Here is a 23,179-nt window from a genome sequence, read left to right on the forward strand (position 1 = left end):
CCCATGAACTATCCAGGTAGGTGGGTCAGTCTGATGTAAAATTTAGCATTATAAAAAAAGACCCTACAATTGGTAGGAAACACACTAGCCACTTACCAACAAAAAGCTGAGTACGCCAACGAGACTATGCAAACTTTTGGGGTTAAAGTGCATAGTTTTCTATGCATTTTATAAATACTCGTATCCTTACAGAGTCAGTACAAAATCTAGTTCAAAAAGTTTTAATTTTTACTCTTTCAAACCCTTATTCCAAAAAACTATTCAAATTGTAGGAAATACTGATCAAACACATAAATGAGTTTTACAGTCAAATTAAATGCAATACATAAACAGAATGTGTAACATAACTGTGGGAATGAAGGTAGTTTTACTTGTACTACATGTGTACTACTGGAAGGTCATCTGTATCAAAATGTTAAACATAGGTTGGGTTCAGAGCCCCAAAAGATGTAAACTGTATATGAAATATCAGTTTTATGACTCCTTGATATTTTTAATGAAAAACGACAGAAAAGTGTTATAAAGATTATATATTTAGGTTGAGAGAAAAAAAAAGAATATTAGAAGCTACATTCTATGTAATTTTAAAAAAATTACCAACAAATGAGTTAGAATTTTTCCTTTTTTGGATATGAAGATTCCTAACAAAGGAGATACGTCTTCGTCAGATATAACACGTCCATACTCACCAGCCTCGCTTACACACCCTACCTAATACATGTAAACACACGGATAACCGAGACTAAAACCGATATTTAACGCACAAATGACTTCTAGATCGGTAGACATATGTACTTTTGTCGTTATTGGTTTTGTAGATGTGTAACAATTAATTGATGAACCTTTTGATTTCAGGAGTTTGAAAATGATGCTACTTGTAAGGTGAAACAAATGGAGATAACGAACAGTATTCAAGTTCAAAAGTCCATAAAACAATACAAAATAGAAGCAGAGCAAACACGGACCTCCAAAACAACGGAAGTGGAATCAGGTGCCATGGAGGTGAAAGCATCTCCTGCTGACCGGTCACAACAGCCGTGTTCTCCTTGTCATGATCAGGAAATAACGGAAAAATCCGTCGTCAATTCAGTTTATAAGTAATAGACTAACAATTAGTATAAAAAAGTCAGGCAGCATTTGACTCAATGATAAATTATATTTGCTGACAAGGTCATTGTATCGACCATAAAACTTACGAAATTATGACTCTAAACGAGACAGCTGATATTCTTGTTTCGTCAACTTGTTTGTCAATACCTCGTTTTAGAAATTGTTCAAGTATGCTCTTGTATATCGAATCAACTGAGATATATAAACTCCGTATGCAGGTGATGAAGGTATATTGCTGCATAGGTAAGGAAAATTAACGATAGAAAAGTTTTAAAGTCATCGCACGTATCATAGAGGTTGGTTGTTAGATTACCACTAACGTCTTTTTCAAGTAAAATATCCAAATATGAAACAGATGAGTCAGACTCTGTGGTATCTTTTATTTCAAGCTCACCTGGATATATCGTATCGACAAAAGAATGGAAATTGTCATTATTAATTGACAATTCGTCGTCGATATATATCTAATGTCGAGTTGAAGGCCACAGTGTTTTCTTCATTTCACGCATAAGATTTTGCACAAATTCTGCTTGTTCATATGAATACAAAAATATGTCTGCTAATAACGGAAGGTAAAATTGTTCACTATACACTCTTTTGCAACGAAGCAAAATTTACTTTTCGACTACTCGTCACATTAATATAAGCATTTCCACTGTTATACATAATAAGAATATGACAAATTCAAATTGTAAAAAAAACAACGTTAGTACATTTTGCATATTTATCTAAAAGTGGGTACATCTGCACTGGCCATCAATGCAGTGGTGTTCACGTCCGTGGTCACATCGTCCGCCACAGTCGCTGGCCATAGTGCAAGCTGAAATAATAATAAAGATATTGAGGTCTCTTTTTCTGATTGGAAAATTCGACGCATAAGAGGTTAGAGCACAAAGCATACATTTAGATTTCCTATGTTCATGTCATGAAACTACTAACCTCCATCGCCACCTGCTGCTGTGGTACATGTGCACTGATCTCTGATGCAGTGAAGCGTGGAGCCACCACCACATGTTGTGGCTGTGCAGTCACCCGTGTCTCTACATCTTTCGGCAGAGACTGTAAAAAATTGAAGATGAAATGTCTTAATGTTACTTTGTCCAATGTATATCTGTGTGATAGTTATAAATAAATAAAAAGTTGTTAAAACTGTAAGAATTAAAAAAACACTAAAACTTGTCAGCAAAGTAAGTGTGCACAACAATACTATGATTTATTCAAAACTGTCTTTTCTTCTACAAAGCAATTTAGATTTGTCATGCATAACACAATATCTGACATGTTCTACTGTTAAATCGTATAATAAACGGTTATTACTCTCTGCTCACTTGCAGGGGCGTAGCTAGACAAAAATGATCTGCACGCCAAAAAAGGCAGGGGGTCTGGGGGCCGCCTTCCAAGAGGCCCCCAGTGGGTCCAGGGCGAAGCCCTGGTGGGGGCCCAGGGGGCGAAGCCCCTGGAAGCTCCTGGGTTTTCACGTTTAGACTGAACAAAATTTACGCAATTTTTAAATATATAACATATGCTACGAGATGAAGTCAACTTCACGATATTTTGATTTATGACACCAAAAAATAATAGATCTATTAATATTTAAAAAATATTTATGTTTTTTTTTTTTTTTTTATAAAATCAAGTGCATTGTCTGAATTTTTGTGATTACTTTAAAAAGGTATTTTTAGTTCCATTTTTTGTCTAATTTTTAAATAATGAAATTAAAACAAAACAATTTCAATCCAGCAAATTTAATTTCCCCAAAACGTGCGGCGTCATGTTTCATGTATTAACTATAGGTATTACATATATAACGTTAGGCCTGCAGGCATAGTAAGTTTACACGGAATCTTTTAGGAATTTAATTTTTTATATGACGATATAATCAATTTTTTAATAATAAATTTTATAAAAATGCACAGTAATTTTTTTTTGGACTAAAAGATGTGCACGCCATGGCGTGCTGGCGTATAGGCAGCTACGCCCCTGACTTGTTTAAAACTGTTCGCCACAGTAGTCATACATACCTGCTAAGACAACAACAGCGAGAAGGAAGATAGCCCTCATAATGATCTTTGATTGAATGATTCCACTGAAAGAGGATATAATACTTCATTTCTTTTCATTTATATACCTAATATAGGAGAAATTACCTTGAAACGGTCAGCTATTTAGCACGGATTACAGACACGTGCAGATAAAACAAGGACGAATTATAATGTCCTCATGCCAAAGTGTACCATTCAAAGTAAGCTTCAATGTGCACTTAAACATCGAATAATTTTTTTGAATACAATTAAAAATACGTTTTAGAGTTAAAATTGAAAAAAAATGTACTAAAAATAAGCATGTAGAAATTAAAGAGTATATTTAAAGTTGTAGTTTAACCACATCTTTGCATCATCTTCAGATTATAAAAAAAGATACTACAAAAATAGTCAGATTACTCCATACCATAGAATGATTGTATCATGCAAACATTTTTTTTAAAAATTGATTAAAGTCGGCATGTCTTCTAGTATATAAAAAGTAATTGATAAGTATGTTTGGTCACACATATTTTACATTAGTTTTTTGTGTATGTATTGCATGCATTGTATTATTTTTTCATGTATTCCAAGTTCTCTGATTGACTAGAACACATGATCAAGTATAAAACAGCATAAAGACTTGTGTTATTAATTACAGATTCTGATATGCATATCGACTTGATGTTTCTAAAAAATGGAAATAATTTTCTGCTAGCAGTAGCTACTGCAGTGTATGACTTGATGTTACTGAAAAAGAAAAATACTTAAACCCCTATTTTAAATCTGATGTTCTGTAATACAATAATCGGTAAGACGTAACTGTGCCTTGAATAACTTCTATTTTATATTGAAACATACTATAGATGTTTTCAAAAATCAATTCAAAACATAATAAAACAAATGTAGGCCTTTTGAATTATTACATTCCCTAAATTACTCTATTAATATATAGGAAAAACAATTACATTAAACAGCCCAAATTGATTTTGATCTATAGTCTCTAAGTGTTAAAAAAGACAAGAGAAAAACTTGTCTTCCTACCATTATTTTCAAATTTTGTTTTGTCAATCTTTGTAAAAAATGATATAACTAATGTAGCCCTTTCATTTGGTCAATCCATAGATATATCGACTTCGAAGAAAAGCATATTCGTGCTCGATCGATATGTTTTTCTGTGAAGTCGATATATCTATGGATCGACCTCATCACAGGCTACATTTATATAACATTTTGAGCATGTTTTTATATAAAATACGTTATTGTGATATTGATTAATTGTATGTAGTTTAACGTCCCTGTCGAGAATTTTTCACTCATATGGAGACATCATTATCGTGAGAGATATTTTGAACATAAATTCTGGATGAAGAAAACGAAAAAGAGTTGTTATAAAGACGTCAATATATTCCTTTCGGGCAGCAATAGACGAGACCTAAGGTTGTAATTATTTTAATGGTTAAAAAAAAGTAAGGGGCGAAGCTTCCATTTGTGTCTATGAGGCAACTGCCTCAGAACATTTTCAGAACTATCCTCTTCCCATAATTAATAATACAACTGTACATTGCAGAAAATATTTTTAAATTTGTTTTTAAAAATTATGCATCTTTTTAACATTTGAACAAATCTATAATTTGTTGTGGTTTCATATCAATATGTTCGGGATCAAAATTCATGAAATCGGGCTCGTTCTAGTTCTAATAAATCCTCAAAATAGTTTTTGTGGGAAAATTTAAAAAGTATTGATCAGAACATAGACCAAAAGAAAGGGAGCAAAGTTGACATCTATTTTGTTGAAAAGACAAAAAAGACAGTATAGAATCGGCGTCAGATGGGCCTATTTTACAAAACCTATCAACTATAGTGAATATTCTTTATCCTTATACATGTACACATAGTTTCAAAATTAATTAACACTACAAACCTGCTCCCATAAAATAACACAATTTTTTCTGTTACCAGTGATTCCCTATTTTTCACAAACAGATGAATATATTACGCCAACATAAGAACTTTCAAAGCCTGAGCAGTATAAGGTCATTTTAAATTTACTCTATTGCATTCTCAGAAAACATGAATGCTTAAGTCTTCAATAATGAAAAAGGTAAAATTACGGAATTTCTGTCCCGGAAAAGTATGATTTTCACATCACCCCCCCCCCCCTTATCCCCTGCCAGAAGTCCGCCGTTTTTCGTTTTAAAAAGCTGATGATTAATTTTTATTGAGCCTTTCATGAGAACTTTTATATATCTACAGTCCTATGGAATAGTACTTTTCTGTGATATCGATGGTCGAAGTTTGATAAGGGCAATTGTCTAGGGTCTTTAATTTGTCTGTGTAGAATTATGCGAAAAGTATGATATTTTTTTTTCAAAATATTTAAACACGAAGGCATTCTGAAAAGAAACTAGAGGTACTGTGAGCAATGAGCTCACTAAATAATACCCCCCGCCTCCCATATGAATATAATGGCAGTATCCATGTTTTCCTCTGGAAAATCCAAAATATATGTCAGATCAAAAAGTAAAATATATAGGAGGTGTACAATGGCAATATGTAATAAAGATTCTGTGAAAGTTTCATCAAATTTCCTTCAGTGGTTTGAGAGGAGTTGCGGATAAGAGATGGGTACCCCAAAGCGTAACAGACGGACGGACGGAAATACCGATTACTATATACCCTCCCACTTTTCAAGCGGGGGGTATAAACATAATATATGTACAATAATGCTAGAAATAAGCAGTGGTATTATTTGTATTTTAACCGAGTTGGTAGTTAAGAGCGTATGGTCCAGGGAAAAGATTTCCCACTTCTCAAATGATGTAATTGTCGAAATCTTGTCGAATACAACTTTAAATTTGCAACTCTCAACCATCAAGTTGTAACATCCTAATATGAGTGAAAGATTCTCTAAGGAACGTTTAACAAACAGATAAAGAACAAGATGTGTTTGTGAAACACTATGCGCCCGGCAGCAACAAAGTTCGAAAAAAGCTATTTTTAGCATATAGGTCACAGTCAAGGTCCCAAGGTCATTGACCTTGGTGTCAATTCAAAGAACTTGATTAGTAGAATATGCATACTAAATATGAAGTCTCTATCTTTTATGGTTCAAAAGTTATGGCGAAGGTTAAATTTTACAGAAAAAAACTATTTTTAGCATATAGGCCACAGTCAAGGTCACAAGGTCATTGACCTTGGTGTCATTTGAAAGAGCTTAATTAGTGGAGTATGCATATCAAATATTAAGTCTCTATCTTTCATGGTTCAAAAGTTATGGCGAAGGTTAAAGTTTGGGGACAAACAAACAGACAGACAGACAGACAGACGGACAGACAGACAGACAGACAGACAGACAGGACAAAAACAATATACGCCTCGGATCTATCGATCCGGGCGCATAAAAATACTTTCGAATAAAGTTTATCGTCCTTGTTTTAGTCAGGGTGCACCTGAATTTTGATTTTAGATTCTACATTCAAAGTCAGATCCCTTTTACTGCATGTCTTTAGAAATCATTGTTATGATTAAAGCTTCCCTGAAAAAAGGTATCAACAAAAACGCAATTCTGATAAGAGACCAATATATAGTTATTTTTTGGGTCTAGATATATAAATAAAATTAATTTCTAAAACAAAAAAAAATACAGAGTAGCTTTCAGACCTTAAACCAACCTAGATATATCAAAAAAGTGCAGTTAAGGTCATCAGGAAGAAGACACACAGAACAGTGACCAGATAAAGGGTCATACTCTAAAATGTAGAACCAGCTACGATACAAGAAAACACGAAATATGAGTCGTGTTGTTCCAAATACCAGACAGAAAATTTAGTCATGTCTGAGAGGAGAACCACGTTTTTGTAGTTGATTGTTTCAGATTTTTTTTATATGCTTAGATTTGGTTTGTCTTATAATTTTAATACAGTGTAGACATGTATATCTAATTTTTGTTGTTCGTTCTCGAAAAACTCATGGAGTATTTAAAGCTTGAAGCAGAAATTCAAAAAAAAAAATAGTTTATCAAATTGTGAGCTGAGAAAACATGGACCAATGACAAGGTGAGTATATTTACGAGTTCATTTCTTATTGAAAATGCAACTGTCAAATATCAAAAGCTTGGACCTAAATTTATCGTGCGGAATTGTGGTATATAAAAGTTAAAAAGCTGTAAGTTTTAACGCTGTTGATTTTGGTAAAATTTTGTGAATTCAAACTTTTCCAAATGTTCCTTGGATTTTTTAAGTATCTACGTCTAATTTACACAAGTTCAGGAATATATTGTTATTCGGTACTGAAGTACTGTTGAATTTTCTCCTTCACTACTGTTAATTTCTGAATGAGGAGTAAAGAAAGAGACTTGGTAAAACAATTATTGGAACCCTGTATATATCTTTGTTTGTAAGGATTTTTAAGAATCCTTTTAAGATTTCTTTTAGAAATATAGATAAAGTAATTCAAATTCATTTTGATTGTTTAGAATATCAGGATTCATTCCTTGATATCTGTTCAAAACCTCTGGTAACACATGCTGATTTTTGTCTAAGAACATTTATTGGTAGTATAATTTTAAATTTAATATATCTTGAAAAATTATCAGTAAGTATGTCCTTAAATTGATTAAACCAAGAATAATGTAAGCCCTCTGCAAAGTGGAAACATATATCTAATTGAATGTTTTCTTTACAAAGCCTACAAGGGCCTTCAGAGGACTGTAAATCAAAAATATAGTGATAGATGAAATATTGAGATAATGAACAGTATTTAAGCTCAAAAGTTCAATAAACAATACAAGATAATGCTAAATTGTCATAGAACTTACGTAATGATGACTCTAAACGAGACTGCTGATATTCTCGTATTTACAATGCGTCGTCGATATATCGAAACGACGAAATATGAAATGTTAAGAAAAGCACACACAAGTTAAACCTTATTTTTTTAATTTCTTTAAAAATGAGTACATCTGCATCTTCCATCAATACAGTGATGCTGACGTCCATGATCACATCGTCCTTGACAATCATCGGCCCTGACGCAATCTGTAAGAAAATCAAGAAGATGAAGAAAACAGATATTGATCGATTTAAAAAAATCCCTGGACAGGGCATATACTCCAACCCCAGGTAATATCAGGTACGGGATCAGGCACCTAGGATCAGTAACTGATTCTTATTTGTTTATTCTTATTGTCAGAAATTTCACTAATTCCTATTTTGATATAATGAAAGGTATACCTCCATCGCCACTGGCTGCTGTGGTACACGTGCACTGATCATTGACACAATGAACTGTGGACCCCCCGGTACATGTTGTGAGTGTACAGTCCCTCGTGTCGTCACACCTTTCTGCGGATACTGTAAAACATTGTATGTAATGGCAGTTGATTATAGAACAAATCATGCTGTAATACATTAAAACTGTATCTAACAGTAGTTAATTAAAATTATATCTAACAGTAGTTAATTAAAATTGTATCTAACAGCAGTTTAGTAAAATTGTATCCAACAGCAGTTTATTTTCAAGGATTCATACTGTAAAACATTAAAATTGTATCTTAAAGCAGTTAATTATAAAACAATTAAATCATGCTGTTAAACATTAAAATTGTATATAACAGCAGTTAGTTATAGAACAAATCATGCTCTAATACATTAATATTGTATTTTAAAACATTTAATTAACAACGAATCATACTGTAAAATTTCATAATATTGTATTTGACGGCACTTATTAATCAAACTACGGAGGCTCATTAAGGACCAATCGGAAATATTTTTGTGAATTTGATATGAAAAATTGGCGAATTTGTTATAATAAATTTAATTCGATATAACAGTTTCTTTAAATTAGTTATGACGAATTTAATCTAAAATAACTTTTTATTGATATCGTTATATCAAAAAAAAAAATTATAATAAATTTAATTCGATTAAACCAGTTCTAAAATTAGTTAAAATACATTTTAAATTCGTTTATACAAATTCTATTTGTTATTACAAAGTCAACATTCAGGGCCTACAGAATTTACAAATTTAAAGAAATCATTTTTGCAATATATACTTTTAGACTTCTTGATCTGCAGCCAATTTGTTTGCCTTCTCCTGGTTTTTCATTCTGTGAAAACATATTGCACAAAATTATCACAATACAAACCTGCAACAACAACCAATGCGAGAATAAAAACAACCTTCATATTTCCTCTTTTCTTCACTGATTGTTGTGAACAAAGATAATTTAATTATTAATTTCTTCTCAAGTATATTTATATATATATACCTTGAAATAATTTATCTTGCAAAGGTCAGGAAATCAGAAAGTTTAAGGCCGTGCAGAGATAAAATCAATCACGAAACATAATGTCGTGCTTCTCGAAAAGCAGGAATAAAAACTATGGCATGTATATATATGAGGTACTTATCTGTAGTTTTTCATATTATGAACATATCTTCAATATTTGTAATGTAAACAAGGAATAAAAGCAAGGAACTGCAGTAGTCGATTAAGGTCTAGTGTAAATATATAAAATTTATTTCGCTATATTTATATATGAAAATGATAACGTTTATGTACTCGACATCGATAGCCAAACGAGTTACTTTATCTGCCAATGGAAAGAAAGCATTTTCTATTCAAATAGAAAAAGAACTGTAAAAAAAATTGTGTTTTTCTTTGACTAAATCATAAAAAAAATGCGATGTGATTTTTTCCTTTTTTTCCCCCTCCAATTTGAATGAATGGAAAATGAAGACCCGAACAGCATTGAAATTCAGTGTGATAATCATAACCTTTTGATTTATATGTAGCACTTCAGTCGACAGGTGCTGTCGCACTTAATATTTGTATTTCATTTTTCCGAATCGGTCGCTTGGCGCAGTGGTTAAGGCGTTTGCTCTATATTAAAAAATTCTCAAAAGGGGCGCTTCACAAAATAATTGTCCAATTTTAGTGAATTTTTGTAAAAAAAAAAAAAAAAAAAGCTATTATTTTCAATTCCCATATGAACTGTACTGTAAAGTATCTGCTTTAAGCAGATTAGAATTTAAGAAAGACTACCTGATCTTTATGGAATGGTTTCAGCTGACAAAGCTCTTTGTTTGCAAGGCTTATTTTAACCATTTCATTTTAGAAAAGAAGCGAGAATATATTCCTAATCTTGTAACCCAATTTATTCTCTCAGTCCCTATTCCTCAGAGTCACGTTTTGAGTTTAAATACTTTAATAATTCCGGTAAACGTGAGTGAACTTAAGTTTCAAATCTATACTGAAATTCGATATCTCATAAAAATATAAAATCAATACATGGAACGCTACAGAAATGCATACCTTGTGGATGATAAATTGAGATAACGAATGGCATTTAAAATCAAAAGTCCATTGAAACCATAGAAAGCGTGAGCAGAGCAAACAGTGCTGTTGATATCATTGGCTCTCATACTAAATTTGATACTTATAGTCCAGATAAATAGATAGATGACAGGAAATACTTACTCTTTCCAGGCACATGAACTCACCTCATTTAGAATCTTAAAGATTTAATAAAGTTCTCAAATTTGGGGAATAATAGTTGTATTCTAGGCATATTGTGGAAAATAAGTTTTCTTATCTAGATATGTCATGGTCATTATTTATCAAAACTTTTTAAGATATGAATTATTTTCAGTTCTTCAGTTTTATTTCTATAATTTCTACAGGTCAATATACAATGAATCAGACATGTGACAACTCGTTAAGGTAGACGAATTTATTTCTTCTAAAAATGTGTACATCTGCATCGACCATCAATACAATGGTGCTGGCGTCCATGATCACAACGTCCGTGACAGTCATTGGCCATGGTGCAAGCTGTGGTAAAAAAAAATGAATTAATTTACCAAATTATTCAATGAAGTGCTATGCGGAGAGAGCTTTTAAATTACTAAATAAAATATCTATTTAAAGCATAAGTATGTCGTAAGTATAAATTTTTGAAAATTTTGAAGGAAACTAGACGACTTTGGGATTTTTAAAAAGATTTTTATATTTAAAAAAAAAATCTTAACCCTCTGAAACATCAATCTAGGATTAAACTTGTCTATCGATTGAGAGAAAACTGCTAAAAATACTAAGAAAATAGGGACGAGTCGGGTGCTTATACAATAGAAAGTTGGTAAAAATTGCAGATTCTAAGATTTCTTATTTCATAGTTTCAATTATTTTCAGCAATACTAAATACCCAGTATGTCGTATCAAGTCACATACCTCCATCACCACTTGCTGCTGTGGTACACGTGCACGTATGTCCAATACAATGGAGGGTTGATCCGCCCCCGCATGTAGTGGCTGAACAGTCATCCGTGTCATCACATCTTTCAGCGATGACTGAAAGACATTGAATTTCAAAACAGAGGCTTAGCAATTGCATAGCTGTTTATTTCATGTCTACAGGCCTAAAATAACTTGAAACGTAAATTAATTTTCTTGTAATTATCTGGTGATTTAACTAATATTTCGTTTGACTTTCAATACACTCACTAACAACATGACATGCGCTTTAACATTGATTCAATAGACTTAATTGGAATTCTTTGGAAAATATAACTAGCATTATCATTTCAATAAAGTAATATTCAAACTTAAGATCAAGAGAATATTGAACAATGACTACAAAAAAGTTCAACTTGTATATTCCACACGATATATGAATGTATCCCTTCAGATAGGCATACCACACAAATATGCTTAATTAACTAAATTACAAACTAATTAATGCAAATGCATGATAGAAAAGGAAATTTATCTTTTTCACAATTAAAGAATTTTTTAAATTTAAAAATGAAACAATCCAAGATACAAATACATATTTAAATAAATTCTTTAAATGAAGAAAGAAATTAATGAGTGTACATTAAAAAAAAATCTTTATGTCATGGAAACCATATTTGCAATGTTATTACAATGCTGCAAAAAAACTTCTTTGTAAATGTTCAAATCTTATTCAGTATTGTACCTTCTTCTGAATTGTCTTCTGAGAAAACAATTTGTAAATATTAATCTACATGTAAGTAAACACAATTACCTCCGACAACAACGACAGCGAGAATAAAGATGGCCCTCATGGTGATCTTTGCTTCACTAAATGTTGTGAATGATTATATATATGGCCAATTCTTTTCACTTATATATCTTCTCTGAACTAAATTATCATGCAAAGGTCATCATTTCAGCACATAACTTTGTCATGTGAAGATAAAAATAAGCACGAAACGTAATGGCGTGTTGCTGGAAAAGCAGGACATGAATAAAGGTCTTCAGACGTTCAGCTTTGGTGGTGATTAAATGGGTCCATGACTGTTTTATCAGTAACATGCATCATTTGAGAAATCGTTTGCATGTAGAGCAAGCCCTTGCATATTAAGTCTTCTGAAGACATAAATTTCCTATATGAAGGATATGGAGATAACGAACAGTATTCAATCTCAAAGTCCATAAAACAATTCAAAATAGGAGCAGGGCAAACACGGACCTCCAAAACATCAGAGGTTGGATCAGGTGCCATGGAGGAGTGAGCATCCCCTGCTGACCGGTCACACCCGCCATGTGCTCCTTGTCATTATCAGGAAATAACGGAAAAATCCGTCGTCAGTTCAATGTATAAATAATGGACTAACAATTAGTATCAAAAACGTCAGTAGCATATGACTCATTGATAAATTGTATTTTGCTGACAAGGTCATTGTATCGCCATAGAATTTACGAAATGATTACTTTAAACGAGACGGCTGATATTCTTGTTTCATCAACTTGTTTGTCAATAATTCACCTCGTTTTAGAAATTGTTCATACGTAGAGCATGCTCTAGCGTATCGAATCAACAGAGATATATATACTCCGTATGAAGGTAATGAAGGTATATTGCTGCACAAGTAAGGGAAGCTGACGATAGAAAAGTTTAAGTCATTACGTTTATCATATAGTTTGGTTGTTAGATTACCATTAACGTCTTTTTCAAGTAAAATATTCAAGTATGAAACAGATGTGTCAGACTCTGTGGTATCTTTAATTTTATCTCAAGCTCACCGAGATATATCGTATCGACGTAGGAATGGAAATTACCATTGTTAATTGACAATACGTCGTCGATATATCTAAAAGTCGAGTTGAAGGCCACAGCAAGTATATAGGTGATAAGGGTTTAATGCTGCGTAAATGAAAGAAATGAATGAAAAGTTGAAGTTATCCCATTAATCATAAAGAGCGATCCAATCAGTGAAAGTTTAGGCTTAACTGTTTATAATAATAAATAAAATACATAACTTAAATATGAATAAATATCACCCACTGGACTCTTAATCAGCTAAGCTCAGAAAAAAACCCCGCTCATTCTCAATAAAAAATTCAAGTCATTTACGTTTTTGAAATCAGTAAACTTTGCAGGTTAATTTTTTGAAGGCAAAACTTTTGAGCAATAATATATTTTACTTGAGACATTTCCGTCTTATCAATAAATAGAGCTCTCGGCGGGTGTGAAAGGTCAACGAGGGATGCTTACTCCTCTAAGGTACCTCAGAGAATTTTTAGGATTGATAGGGCAGAACAAAATAATTTTATAATTAATTATAAAATCTTTAATAATCGAATGTCATCAACGCAATTTGAAATGTGAAACCCTCCCAAATGGAAAAGAAATCTAACAAAATTGTTTCAAAATATCTTCAAACCCCTACCAAAACATACTTTTATATTTTCTTTGTATGTTTTGAAAGTGTTGCATATAACGAAACATCAATGCAACACTTTACAGGATGGGGGTGGCATGGTATTTTGGTAATGTTTCATTTCAATGTTGGTGTTTTATTAATGTTTCATCACACTCTGCAAAATGAAATTGCAGTTTGAAAGTATTTCGTTACACTTGTCTGCATCAAAGTAATATTTTTTAGCATTTCATTTGATTAACAGACATTTTTAGGGTTGAATTATCTCGGAGCTGTAAAAGCTTCAAAGAACAACATGTCTGTTTACAACCTGTGTTAGACTAGAATTTGCGCCAATTTTCAAACCACCAGCACTAGGTCAGAGAGAAATAAAGAGATTGGTGAAAGGACATACAAAGTGTTAGTATATATATTGATCCCTGATTGGAAAAAGCAAAATCAGGATGAATCTGGATATAAAAGAGGTATTTATTGCATGACATAAAGTTCTTTTTACTGGACTACAGTAACCTTCAATCTGTGAATGTGGATGTGTATATGGCCTGTTTTTATTAGGTTTTAATTTATTCTAATATTATTATTATTATTATTATTATTATTATTATTATACAAAATTTATAGAGCGCCTTATATAATAAACACAATTACTCTAAAGCGCTGTACAACATAGTTAAAATACATTCATAAATACAACATCAAGAATAAAAATTTTGTTGAATAGCATAAGAAAATAAAATTAAGTATTGATAACCATATTAAAAATAAAAAATATTTCTGCAAAATGATGATTAAACGATATCAAAACACGAAAAGAGAAAACTGCATACAACAGAGCATAAGAAATTTAAGAAGATTAAAAATAACCAAATATTTAAGGTCAGAAATCTTTAAAAATAAATAAATAAATAACTAAATAAATAAAAACAGTCTATATTTGACACTTAAAAATAAAAATTTAACCGAATGCTTCCCTAAAAAGATGAGTTTTCAAATGTTTTTTAAAAGTGTTCAAAGATGGGCATAAAACCAGATGACCTTTAATCCATATACTAGCTTAGATCAGTTTTAAGCATTGGATTAAGTGATGAATTATAATACTTGAAAATTCTGTGAAAATGTATGTGATTGGAGAAGTGGCCAATGACTTGAGAATTATATCTCTTATACCAAAGGAATTTAACTGCAGAGAATTGATAAAAGAGAGTGAACTTGCATGGTGTTTTTAAATGCTGGAATGGTGTACAATTGTCTATTGAACCATAATGTCAATCCTGGAATTCAAAATACTGTGAAACAAGAAGTGTTTATAATGTTTCAAAATGAGACTGTGTTTAGATAATTTCAAAGACTTGTGGATTTGTTAATCATGATTTTAAAAAATTCAAATTTAGTGGTTAATTGATGATTTGTTACTTATGATTTCTTAGTAGTTTGTTAGAGTGTTTTGTTAGCCTCATTTGCATGTGATTTGCTATATTATTGGAATACTTTCAAATCACAGTGTTTTGTAAGTAGTTTGTTAGAGTGTTTTATTAGTAATTTGTTATAGCGTTTTGTTAGCTCATTTGCATTTGATTTGCTATACTATTGGAATACTTTCAAAACACAGTGTTTTGTTAGTACTTTGTAATAGTATTTTGTTTGCCCTTTTTTTCATTTGGGTATATTTTGCTTTTAACTTTAAAAATTCCATTTAGTTGTAAAAATACTTTTTCTAAAGAAAAAATCAATACAATGTCAGGTTTGTATATGTTTATCACCACGCGTTATTTATTATCCCGACATCTTTTTGACATTGCTTTTCAACATTAAGTTTCAATTTCTTTGCAAATCAGTTTCACCTCATACATGCTTCTTTTGATTATATTTTACTTTCACTTTGCACCAAAGCATGCATCTTTATTAAGTTGGTTTTATTTTTTAAAAAAATTATGTTTGAAGTGTACATAAAATAAATGCGAAATATTTAAAGGTTTCTGAATCAAATAAAAATGAGTATTTAAAAGAAACATCACAACAACGCCAGTTTATTCTTTCTTAGCAGCGATAGACAAAGCTTAGCGTTGTGTTTAGTACATTTTAATATTTTGAAAAGTGTTTCATAAATCTGAATGATATTTTAAAGCAAAAGTCAAAAAGATTGAGTATTTATATGTACATGGAGCACTAGTAACATGAAATGCTTGATCAACCCCGACGTACACTACTGTGGGATCATTTTAATACGTTGAGGCCAACATTCGTGGACATGCAAGATTTAATTGGTTTCTGGAAACATTTTTTCTGGGTAAATTGTACGTATAGAAGAATTATGTTCACAACATAATTGTTCTTGGGGATTTTATTCGTGGATTAAGGAAAATCCACGAAATCCATGAACACTGGTCTCCAACAAACTCTGATGATTAAGGAGTCTACATTCTTTAAATATATTTAAATTTGCAAAATGTCTTTGGAGACTTTCAGTTCAGAAAACTAAACGCATATATAAATGTGACGATATGCAATTCGTAGGGAAACCAGGACAGTGACCGAATAAAGGGTTATGCTCTTATATTCAGACAAGTGTTGCTATAAGGAAACACGAAATATCTATCGTGTTGTTCCAAATACCAGACAGAGAATAAAGTCAGGAATGATGTCATGTCTGAAAGGAGAAACATGACTGTTCAAATAATACAGTTCATTGTTTCAGTCTGCCTTTACTTTAGGACTTGGAAGTGTTGGAATCAACATTCATCACAACTTTTTTCCGTTTTCGAAAGATTATTTACATATTTAAAGCTCCTAACGTAGATTTTTGAAAATCTGAAAAAAAATATCTAACGCTATACTTAGTTTATTGATATGTTTAAAATTGTGCGCAGAACAATAAAAAGCGATAAACACATAATAGTAGGAATCAAGTGACATTGAGGAGAAAGCATTCCTTGTCGACCGATCACAACTGTCGATCATCAGGTACAGGGAAAAATCCATAATACGTAGATATAAGACTCTCATTATAGATTCTGATAAATTGTGTTCATATTCTTTATCTTTTTTCCTTTAAAAATCATTGACTTTTATTCTTTTTATGCATTCTAATTAAAAAAATTTGTGTCCCATGCTTAAATGATAAAAACAGTCTGAGGATCGAAAGGGAGTGTTCAAGATATAGGGGACACCCTTAAGAAAGGGCGGGCGGGGTCATAGGGAGTCATGTTATACAAATTCATTGCAAAAGCTCAAAAGCCCGGAATTGGAACATTTCCACAGGGAGGAATGTATGATTTTTTGACCTTGACCATTGACTTTTCGACCTCAAAATGAATATTGTTCATTCATAGGTCATAGGGATTGATTAATTGTATATTATTTAACGTCATATTCGAGAATTTTTCACCCATATAGAGACGTCACCGTATGCAGGTGAAGGGCTTCAAATTTAGACCTACAGTATACTCGATACTTAAGGCCATTGAGCAGTGAGGGTTATTTATCTGGCCAAATCCTACCTTGACATGGGTCCAACGTTTTTAAGGCCATATCCGAAAGACCTGTGGCTTCACTTCTAATGCCGAGCGCTTGGCGAAAAAACAGTCACTACCATCTATGTTAACGTCTTAGGTTTGACGCGGTGCTGCGAACGAGAATCGAACCCGGGCCTCCCGATCACGAAGCGAACGCTCTAAAACTGACCGCTTTAGGGATTTATAACCTTGACCTTTCTCCCAAGAATCGATAGGATCTCCTTTAGTTCATAGGGAATTGTGATGTAAATTTCATTGCAAAAGTTCAAAGGTTTCTCGAAATATGGCGAGGAAATGAAAATGTTACATGCAGGCAGATAGATATGCAGCTAGACGGAAGGACAGATCTAAATTAATATCCCAAACTGATAATGAAAGCGAAGATTAAAAGAAAGATTTTGTCGTTTTTTATGGAGAGGGTTAATTTTGAAGAGAATGAATCTTCTGAATAAATGAAGTCAGTGATGTCAGATGAAACCTAACTATAAAAACAGAGAAAGTGGACATATTAAAGACACCAAAGCAATAAGCACGCTAACTCTCGATTCCCAGTTTCATTTAATACTTTTCAATACTAATGACAATTTAGCCATTATATTTTGGTAAAATACCAAGAAAAGGTCAATAGTAATAGATTAATAATTTCGATAATAATATTAAATATTAATGAGCTCTTATTTCCAATTCTTTTCATAAGAGAATAGACGGTGTTTTCTGTTAAAATCGTGCTTTAAAGCATGCACCACAAGATTTTCAGATGCTCTAAGATTAGGATAAATGTTCCTTTATATCATGCTTATGAAATCGAAGATATATGATTGTTACCATACAATTTTCTGATAGTAAATACTTTGAAATTTTAGAAGTTTTCTAGAAAAAAATGAGCATTTTTTTCTTTTTTGTCTGTAAACATACCCCCCCCCCCCAACCTTAAACAATTCCAACTTATATTAAAATACAATGTAAATGTGTTATTTATCTTTTTTTACCAAAACAAGCTTATATACAAGCTTACAACAAGCTTATATAGCTTAAGTAATGTTTTGTGAAAATTCTTCAAGAGCAATAGGACAACACTTTCAATAGTAAAATGTTCTTACCACGGCAAATAATTATATGATTTTTTTGTGTGTATATATTTCGATCATTAAAGTTTCTTCTTGATTGTCAAACTACTCATTTTTTTTTCTAAAAAGCCTGTTTTTCCTATGAAACTACGGTCATGTTTGCTACAGAGTTACACAAAGGTGTAGAGAAAGGAGAATGTTAAAATTAATGAAATTTGGCACTAAGCAAAAAAGAAATATATATAAATGTTTTAAAGTCACTGACCTGACTCAATCTTTAATAATACAGATTCAAAATTCTTTTACTTCTTCTCTCTTGTGTTTCAGTTCATAAGCAATGGACACAACACGGGACTGCTGATATACTAAATTCACCAACTTAATTTTTAATAGCTTGCCTGTTTCTAGAAAGTGTTCATTTTCAACACAGGCTTGAAGATTATCAAATGATAGAATATTTCTGAATATATCTAAATATTGAAATAAAGGCCACAATAGGAGACCTGTTCTTTTTTCAATAAATTCTGCGAATATTAGGTTTTCTCTGTCACTGCACGACAAAAACGTCATCGTCGTTATGACGCTATTTCGACGCTATTTTATTATCTTCCTCACATCTTTTTATACCTCTTGTATCCTTTTTCAGTTAAAAGGTAATTTTACTAACCCGTTTTGTTATAAAGCATCTTGTTTTGCATTGTAGTAAATCATTTTGATTTTGGCGAATCTTTCCCAAAATTCATTCTCTTTTACACAGATCTTCTGAATATAATTTCAGGTGACATCCGAAATATTAAGAGGCATTGGTATATAGAATTTTGCTGATTGTGTTATTATTAAAGGTTTTGACTTTACATTTGGATCAACAATAAGTGAGACAAATAAGATAAATAAATCAAGTAAGAAAGTGGAAAGGTAGATTTATTTCTTTAAAAATGAGTACATCTGCACCGACCATCGATACAGTGGTGCTGACGAGCACCGTCACATCGTCCATGACAGTCACTGGCCATGGTGCAAGCTGTCATAAAAAGAAAGAAAAAAAAATCTAAATCCTCATAAAACCTGTATCTAGAATTAATCTTGTCTAAATATTTTAGAGAACAATGCTTAAAATTACAAAGACACAAAAAGTTATAGAAAAAAATGTTATTTGGTTGAAGATTTTACAAAGAAAGTTGGTAAAAATGGCTGATACTTCCGTTTACAATGTAATACTTTCTAATAAGAGTTTCATAATTTTCAAGAAAACTTAATGTCCAGTATGACGTATCGAGTCATCTACCTCCATCGCCACTTGCTGCTATGGTACACGTGCACAGATGTCCAATACAATGGAGGGATGATCCGCCCCCGCATGTAGTGGCTGTACAGTCACCTGTGTCACTACATCTCTCAGCCGTGACTGCAAACAAAGGTTGTTAGCAATTATATAGCAATTCATTGAGTCTACAGGACTATACTAATATAAAGCACAGTTCTGTACATAAATGTTCTTGTGGTCACGTGACAAAGGTAAGATTTTCTTTAACTGTAAATTCACATAATTTACCTTGCAATAATATGTGAATAAAAAATAAATAATCTGTTTAAATATGGTACAACAATTTTGTAAAATGATTTATATATAAGAAAAATGTTTGTAATAAGTAAATACATTGCTATAGGAAAACCTTGATCATTGACAGTCAAAATTTTGATTGTATCTTCTTCAAGAGAAAACATATAACGGATATGCTAATCACAGAATACACACATACCTGCAGCAACAACGACAGCGAGAACAAAGATGGCCTTCATGGTGCTTCACTAAATGTTGTGAACGACATTTTTGGTGATTTTTTTTCACTTATATATCTTCTCTGAAAAAATTATCTTGAAAAGGTCAGATATTTCGCACATAATTCTGTCATGTGAAGATAAAAATAAGCACGAAACACAGTGTCGTGTTGCTTAAAAAGCAGGACAAAATTAAAGGTAGGCTTATATGATATTATCGGGCTTCACAATTTGTTTCTTTATTTATTTTCATATAACATTTAGCTTTTGTAAATTTTTATTGTCAATAATTTGTTTACTTTTTAGAAAAAGGATTCAATGACATTCTAATTGTAAATCAATTTGAAAGAACAATTTTTCTTTTGAAGCAAACAAGTAGATGTAAATATGCTATAAGTAAAAAAAAAAAAAAAGAGCAACAAAGCAATATTGCTCGATATTGTATTAAAAACAATATTAACATTTATTTAATTTTTTTGATATTTATTTGTTATTAAGATTATTTACATCTTCTGCTTTTTGAACATGTCTAAGTAACCACCTTACAGTTGACTCGTCTAAAAACAATATTTTCTCTATATTATGAGAAATAAAATTTTAATTTCAGATAGTATGTTTTTTTTCTGGCTTGACTTTTAACATGTAAAAATACTCCTACACATTGTGTGCTTTTTAAATAGAAAATCAAAAATCTCCCTTCAAATTTATTTAATTTCAACAAAGGTTGAATTCTCCGAAGGACCGGTCTCTACCTTCCACGGCTCGATTTAAACCCGTAACGGTAACGAAAGGATCAACTCCTTACATCGCGACTCTAGAGTAGACGCTCTTACTACTTCACATTGTGTTATCTAGCCTCTAATATCTTTTCAAAGGATTCTTTTCAAAACGTGTTTCAGATTTTAAAACATTTGTCAATCTAGTAAACAGAAGTTGATTGACCGAGTTACTGATTTATCTCTATATGTAATTCCTAAACTTTCCAAAATTCGATAAAAAGGAGAGTCCTATAATAAAGTATAATGGTCTTTTTGGAATTCCTATACGTTCAAAATATTCTCCTTTATTAGCTAAAAATTGGTATGAAACAGATATGAACAAATTTTATGGTATATTTGCCATGAAGGTCATTTTAACGACTATAGGATTTATGAAATACTGACTTTTAACAAGCTTTTTGACTTCCCTGAAATATCAACTTTTATGTTAGTGTCCTGCCTTGGTTTAAAAATGTAATCCTCCTCAAAATATGCTCTTGAATATCGAATAAGTTGGGAAATATTTAAATAGGGAAAGTTTACGATGGAAAAGCTGGTCGTCATAAACTTTTGCATTTATTTAAAATAAGTGTTTGTAGTCAGTAAAACTTCTTCAAATGAAAAAGATGAACGAGAACCTTCAGGAGTGCTGTGCAACAATATGTTCTAGAAATTGTGTAATGAAATATATAGAGATAACAACAGTATTCAAGCTTCAAAATAGGAGTAGAGCAAACAAGGACCTCCAAAACAGTAGAGGTGGGATCAGGTGCCATTGAAGAGTGTGCATTACTTGCCGACCGGTCATACCCGCCGTGCTCTCCTTTTCATGATCGGGAAATAACGGAAAAATCCGTCGTCAATTCAGTACATAAATAATTAGTATGAAAAACGTCAGTCAGCATTTGACTCAATGATAAATTGTATCTGCTGACAAGACTTTTCAACTTTATATCCAACAATATCCTACGATAAATTAAAGTTGAGGCTTTTTGGCAGCATTGAAAGCTTCTTTTTCAATAAAAATGGAACTCATAAATCTAATTACTTTATCGTTGGTTGTTTACAAAATTACTTTAAAAAAAACATTCTGAGTCTACACACAAGTACTCTGAAGTTGATATTAAAAAGATGCTTGGGTTTCTGATGCACAATGGTTTTCGGAGACCAGGCCTTCCAACAGTTTATTGAAATTCCCAATTCCGCTCCGTTATCAGCAGGCCTGTTTTTATATTCATGTAAAGCACAATACGTTCAAAAAATCTTATAGATGAATAAAAGAATACGCTGTGACTTCCAACTTAACTTTTAGATATATCGACGACGTATTATCAATTAACAATATCGACGACGTAATGTCGACGTAATGTCAATTAACAATACATTCGTTTGTTTGTTTGTTGTTTAACGTCCCTCTCGACAATTTTTCACTCATATGGAGACGTCACCATTTGCCCATTGAGTACTGCAAATTTTGTCCTAAACTACTACTCGGTACTTAAGGCCGTTGAGCATGAAGGGATCTTTTTCGTGCCATACCTACTGCGACACTTGGCCTCGGTAATTTGGTTTCATCCGAAGGATCTGTCTCCACGTCCCACAGTGGGATTCGAAACCAAGACTTAAAGATCAACTGCTTATTTTGCGACTCTAGAGCAGACACTCTAACCTGTGCCAATACGATGCAATACATTTGTTGTCTTCATATATATCATGTATGAAATCTCTAGTCTATAGTCAATAAGTCATCCATACAAAATATTGCATACTCTCTGATATCTTTATCGAATGAATATATGTGGATAAATAAATAAAAATCATTACTATTAATTGGATGTTAAGTTGAAGGCCACTGTAAGAGTTCCTTTTCCTTCTCTCCTTCTGTAGAGTATGTTAAAAAGAATTCGAATAAAGTCTGCTTGGTAGGAATATAAAATCAAAGTACTGAAAGTACTCATGGGAGTCGAACATTGTTAACTGAAAAATCTCACAGGAAGTATAGGAACAGTTTCATGCTTTCAGATTCAAGTCAGCTAGAACTGATTTGTTAGAGATACAACACAAAACATTAAAAATAATTTCTATTGTATTTGAATAGCCAAGAACATGGGACTGCTCTTAAATTAGCTGCAGAACTGTAGCTCTCCGAAAAAAAAAGATTTTGACAGACGGGAGAGCTACAGTGCCATCCATTGAAAAAACTGTATATTTATTGCGTACTAACAGTTAAGTTTAGTT

The 23,179-nt window shown here is 32.0% G+C and overlaps 4 protein-coding genes across 5 annotated transcripts; all 4 read right to left on the bottom strand.

Annotated features, from left to right (window-relative positions):
- Positions 1-1,820: 1,820 nt before the first annotated feature.
- Positions 1,821-3,223, bottom strand: LOC134242616 (serine protease inhibitor Cvsi-2-like). The gene is made up of 3 exons (XM_062724718.1): positions 3,132-3,223; positions 2,050-2,169; positions 1,821-1,930 (listed from the first exon to the last, which is right to left on the bottom strand). The coding sequence occupies exons 1-3, from the start codon at positions 3,169-3,171 to the stop codon at positions 1,839-1,841; spliced, it is 252 nt and encodes an 83-aa protein (XP_062580702.1). The 5' UTR covers positions 3,172-3,223; the 3' UTR covers positions 1,821-1,838.
- Positions 3,224-8,064: 4,841 nt separating this feature from the next.
- Positions 8,065-9,360, bottom strand: LOC134242617 (serine protease inhibitor Cvsi-2-like). Its single transcript, XM_062724719.1, has 3 exons — positions 9,285-9,360; positions 8,366-8,485; positions 8,065-8,170 (listed from the first exon to the last, which is right to left on the bottom strand). Exons 1-3 carry the CDS (start codon positions 9,322-9,324, stop codon positions 8,079-8,081), a joined length of 252 nt encoding a protein of 83 aa, XP_062580703.1. The 5' UTR covers positions 9,325-9,360; the 3' UTR covers positions 8,065-8,078.
- Positions 9,361-10,857: 1,497 nt separating this feature from the next.
- On the bottom strand, positions 10,858-12,283 carry LOC134242618 (serine protease inhibitor Cvsi-2-like). 2 transcript variants are annotated; one of them, XM_062724721.1, is made up of 3 exons: positions 12,187-12,283; positions 11,370-11,489; positions 10,858-10,973 (listed from the first exon to the last, which is right to left on the bottom strand). In XM_062724721.1, exons 1-3 carry the CDS (start codon positions 12,224-12,226, stop codon positions 10,882-10,884), a joined length of 252 nt encoding a protein of 83 aa, XP_062580705.1. In that variant the 5' UTR covers positions 12,227-12,283; the 3' UTR covers positions 10,858-10,881. The 2 variants fall into 2 exon arrangements, with proteins under 2 accessions (XP_062580705.1, XP_062580704.1); XM_062724720.1 differs by lacking the exon at positions 12,187-12,283 and having other exon boundaries at positions 11,370-11,532.
- A 7,032-nt stretch (positions 12,284-19,315) lies between these two features.
- On the bottom strand, positions 19,316-20,255 carry LOC134242620 (serine protease inhibitor Cvsi-2-like). The gene is made up of 3 exons (XM_062724723.1): positions 20,165-20,255; positions 19,690-19,809; positions 19,316-19,425 (listed from the first exon to the last, which is right to left on the bottom strand). The coding sequence occupies exons 1-3, from the start codon at positions 20,202-20,204 to the stop codon at positions 19,334-19,336; spliced, it is 252 nt and encodes an 83-aa protein (XP_062580707.1). The 5' UTR covers positions 20,205-20,255; the 3' UTR covers positions 19,316-19,333.
- Between the last annotated feature and the right edge of the window lie 2,924 nt (positions 20,256-23,179).

Source organism: Saccostrea cucullata, unplaced genomic scaffold (genome assembly GCF_032062105.1).
Source record: "Saccostrea cucullata isolate Sc308-1 unplaced genomic scaffold, CSIRO_AGI_Scuc_v1 ctg861, whole genome shotgun sequence".
In the NCBI taxonomy this organism is placed as follows: Eukaryota; Metazoa; Mollusca; class Bivalvia; order Ostreida; family Ostreidae; genus Saccostrea; species Saccostrea cuccullata.

What these genes read in the sequence shown, in the direction of transcription:
- LOC134242616 (XM_062724718.1), bottom strand. Translation starts at nt 3,171, where the DNA reads ATGAGGGCTATCTTCCTTCTCGCTGTTGTTGTCTTAGCAG. An exon ending in CGCTGTTGTTGTCTTAGCAG is followed by an intron (nt 2,170 to 3,131) that starts GTATGTATGACT and finishes AATTTTTTACAG; the next exon opens with TCTCTGCCGAAAGATGTAGA. An exon ending in AGCAGCAGGTGGCGATGGAG is followed by an intron (nt 1,931 to 2,049) that starts GTTAGTAGTTTC and finishes TTATTATTTCAG; the next exon opens with CTTGCACTATGGCCAGCGAC.
- LOC134242617 (XM_062724719.1), bottom strand. Translation starts at nt 9,324, where the DNA reads ATGAAGGTTGTTTTTATTCTCGCATTGGTTGTTGTTGCAG. An exon ending in CGCATTGGTTGTTGTTGCAG is followed by an intron (nt 8,486 to 9,284) that starts GTTTGTATTGTG and finishes AATGTTTTACAG; the next exon opens with TATCCGCAGAAAGGTGTGAC. An exon ending in AGCAGCCAGTGGCGATGGAG is followed by an intron (nt 8,171 to 8,365) that starts GTATACCTTTCA and finishes ATTTTCTTACAG; the next exon opens with ATTGCGTCAGGGCCGATGAT.
- LOC134242618 (XM_062724720.1), bottom strand. Translation starts at nt 11,532, where the DNA reads ATGCAATTGCTAAGCCTCTGTTTTGAAATTCAATGTCTTTCAGTCATC. An exon ending in AGCAGCAAGTGGTGATGGAG is followed by an intron (nt 10,974 to 11,369) that starts GTATGTGACTTG and finishes TTTTTACCACAG; the next exon opens with CTTGCACCATGGCCAATGAC.
- LOC134242620 (XM_062724723.1), bottom strand. Translation starts at nt 20,204, where the DNA reads ATGAAGGCCATCTTTGTTCTCGCTGTCGTTGTTGCTGCAG. An exon ending in CGCTGTCGTTGTTGCTGCAG is followed by an intron (nt 19,810 to 20,164) that starts GTATGTGTGTAT and finishes CTTTGTTTGCAG; the next exon opens with TCACGGCTGAGAGATGTAGT. An exon ending in AGCAGCAAGTGGCGATGGAG is followed by an intron (nt 19,426 to 19,689) that starts GTAGATGACTCG and finishes TTTTTATGACAG; the next exon opens with CTTGCACCATGGCCAGTGAC.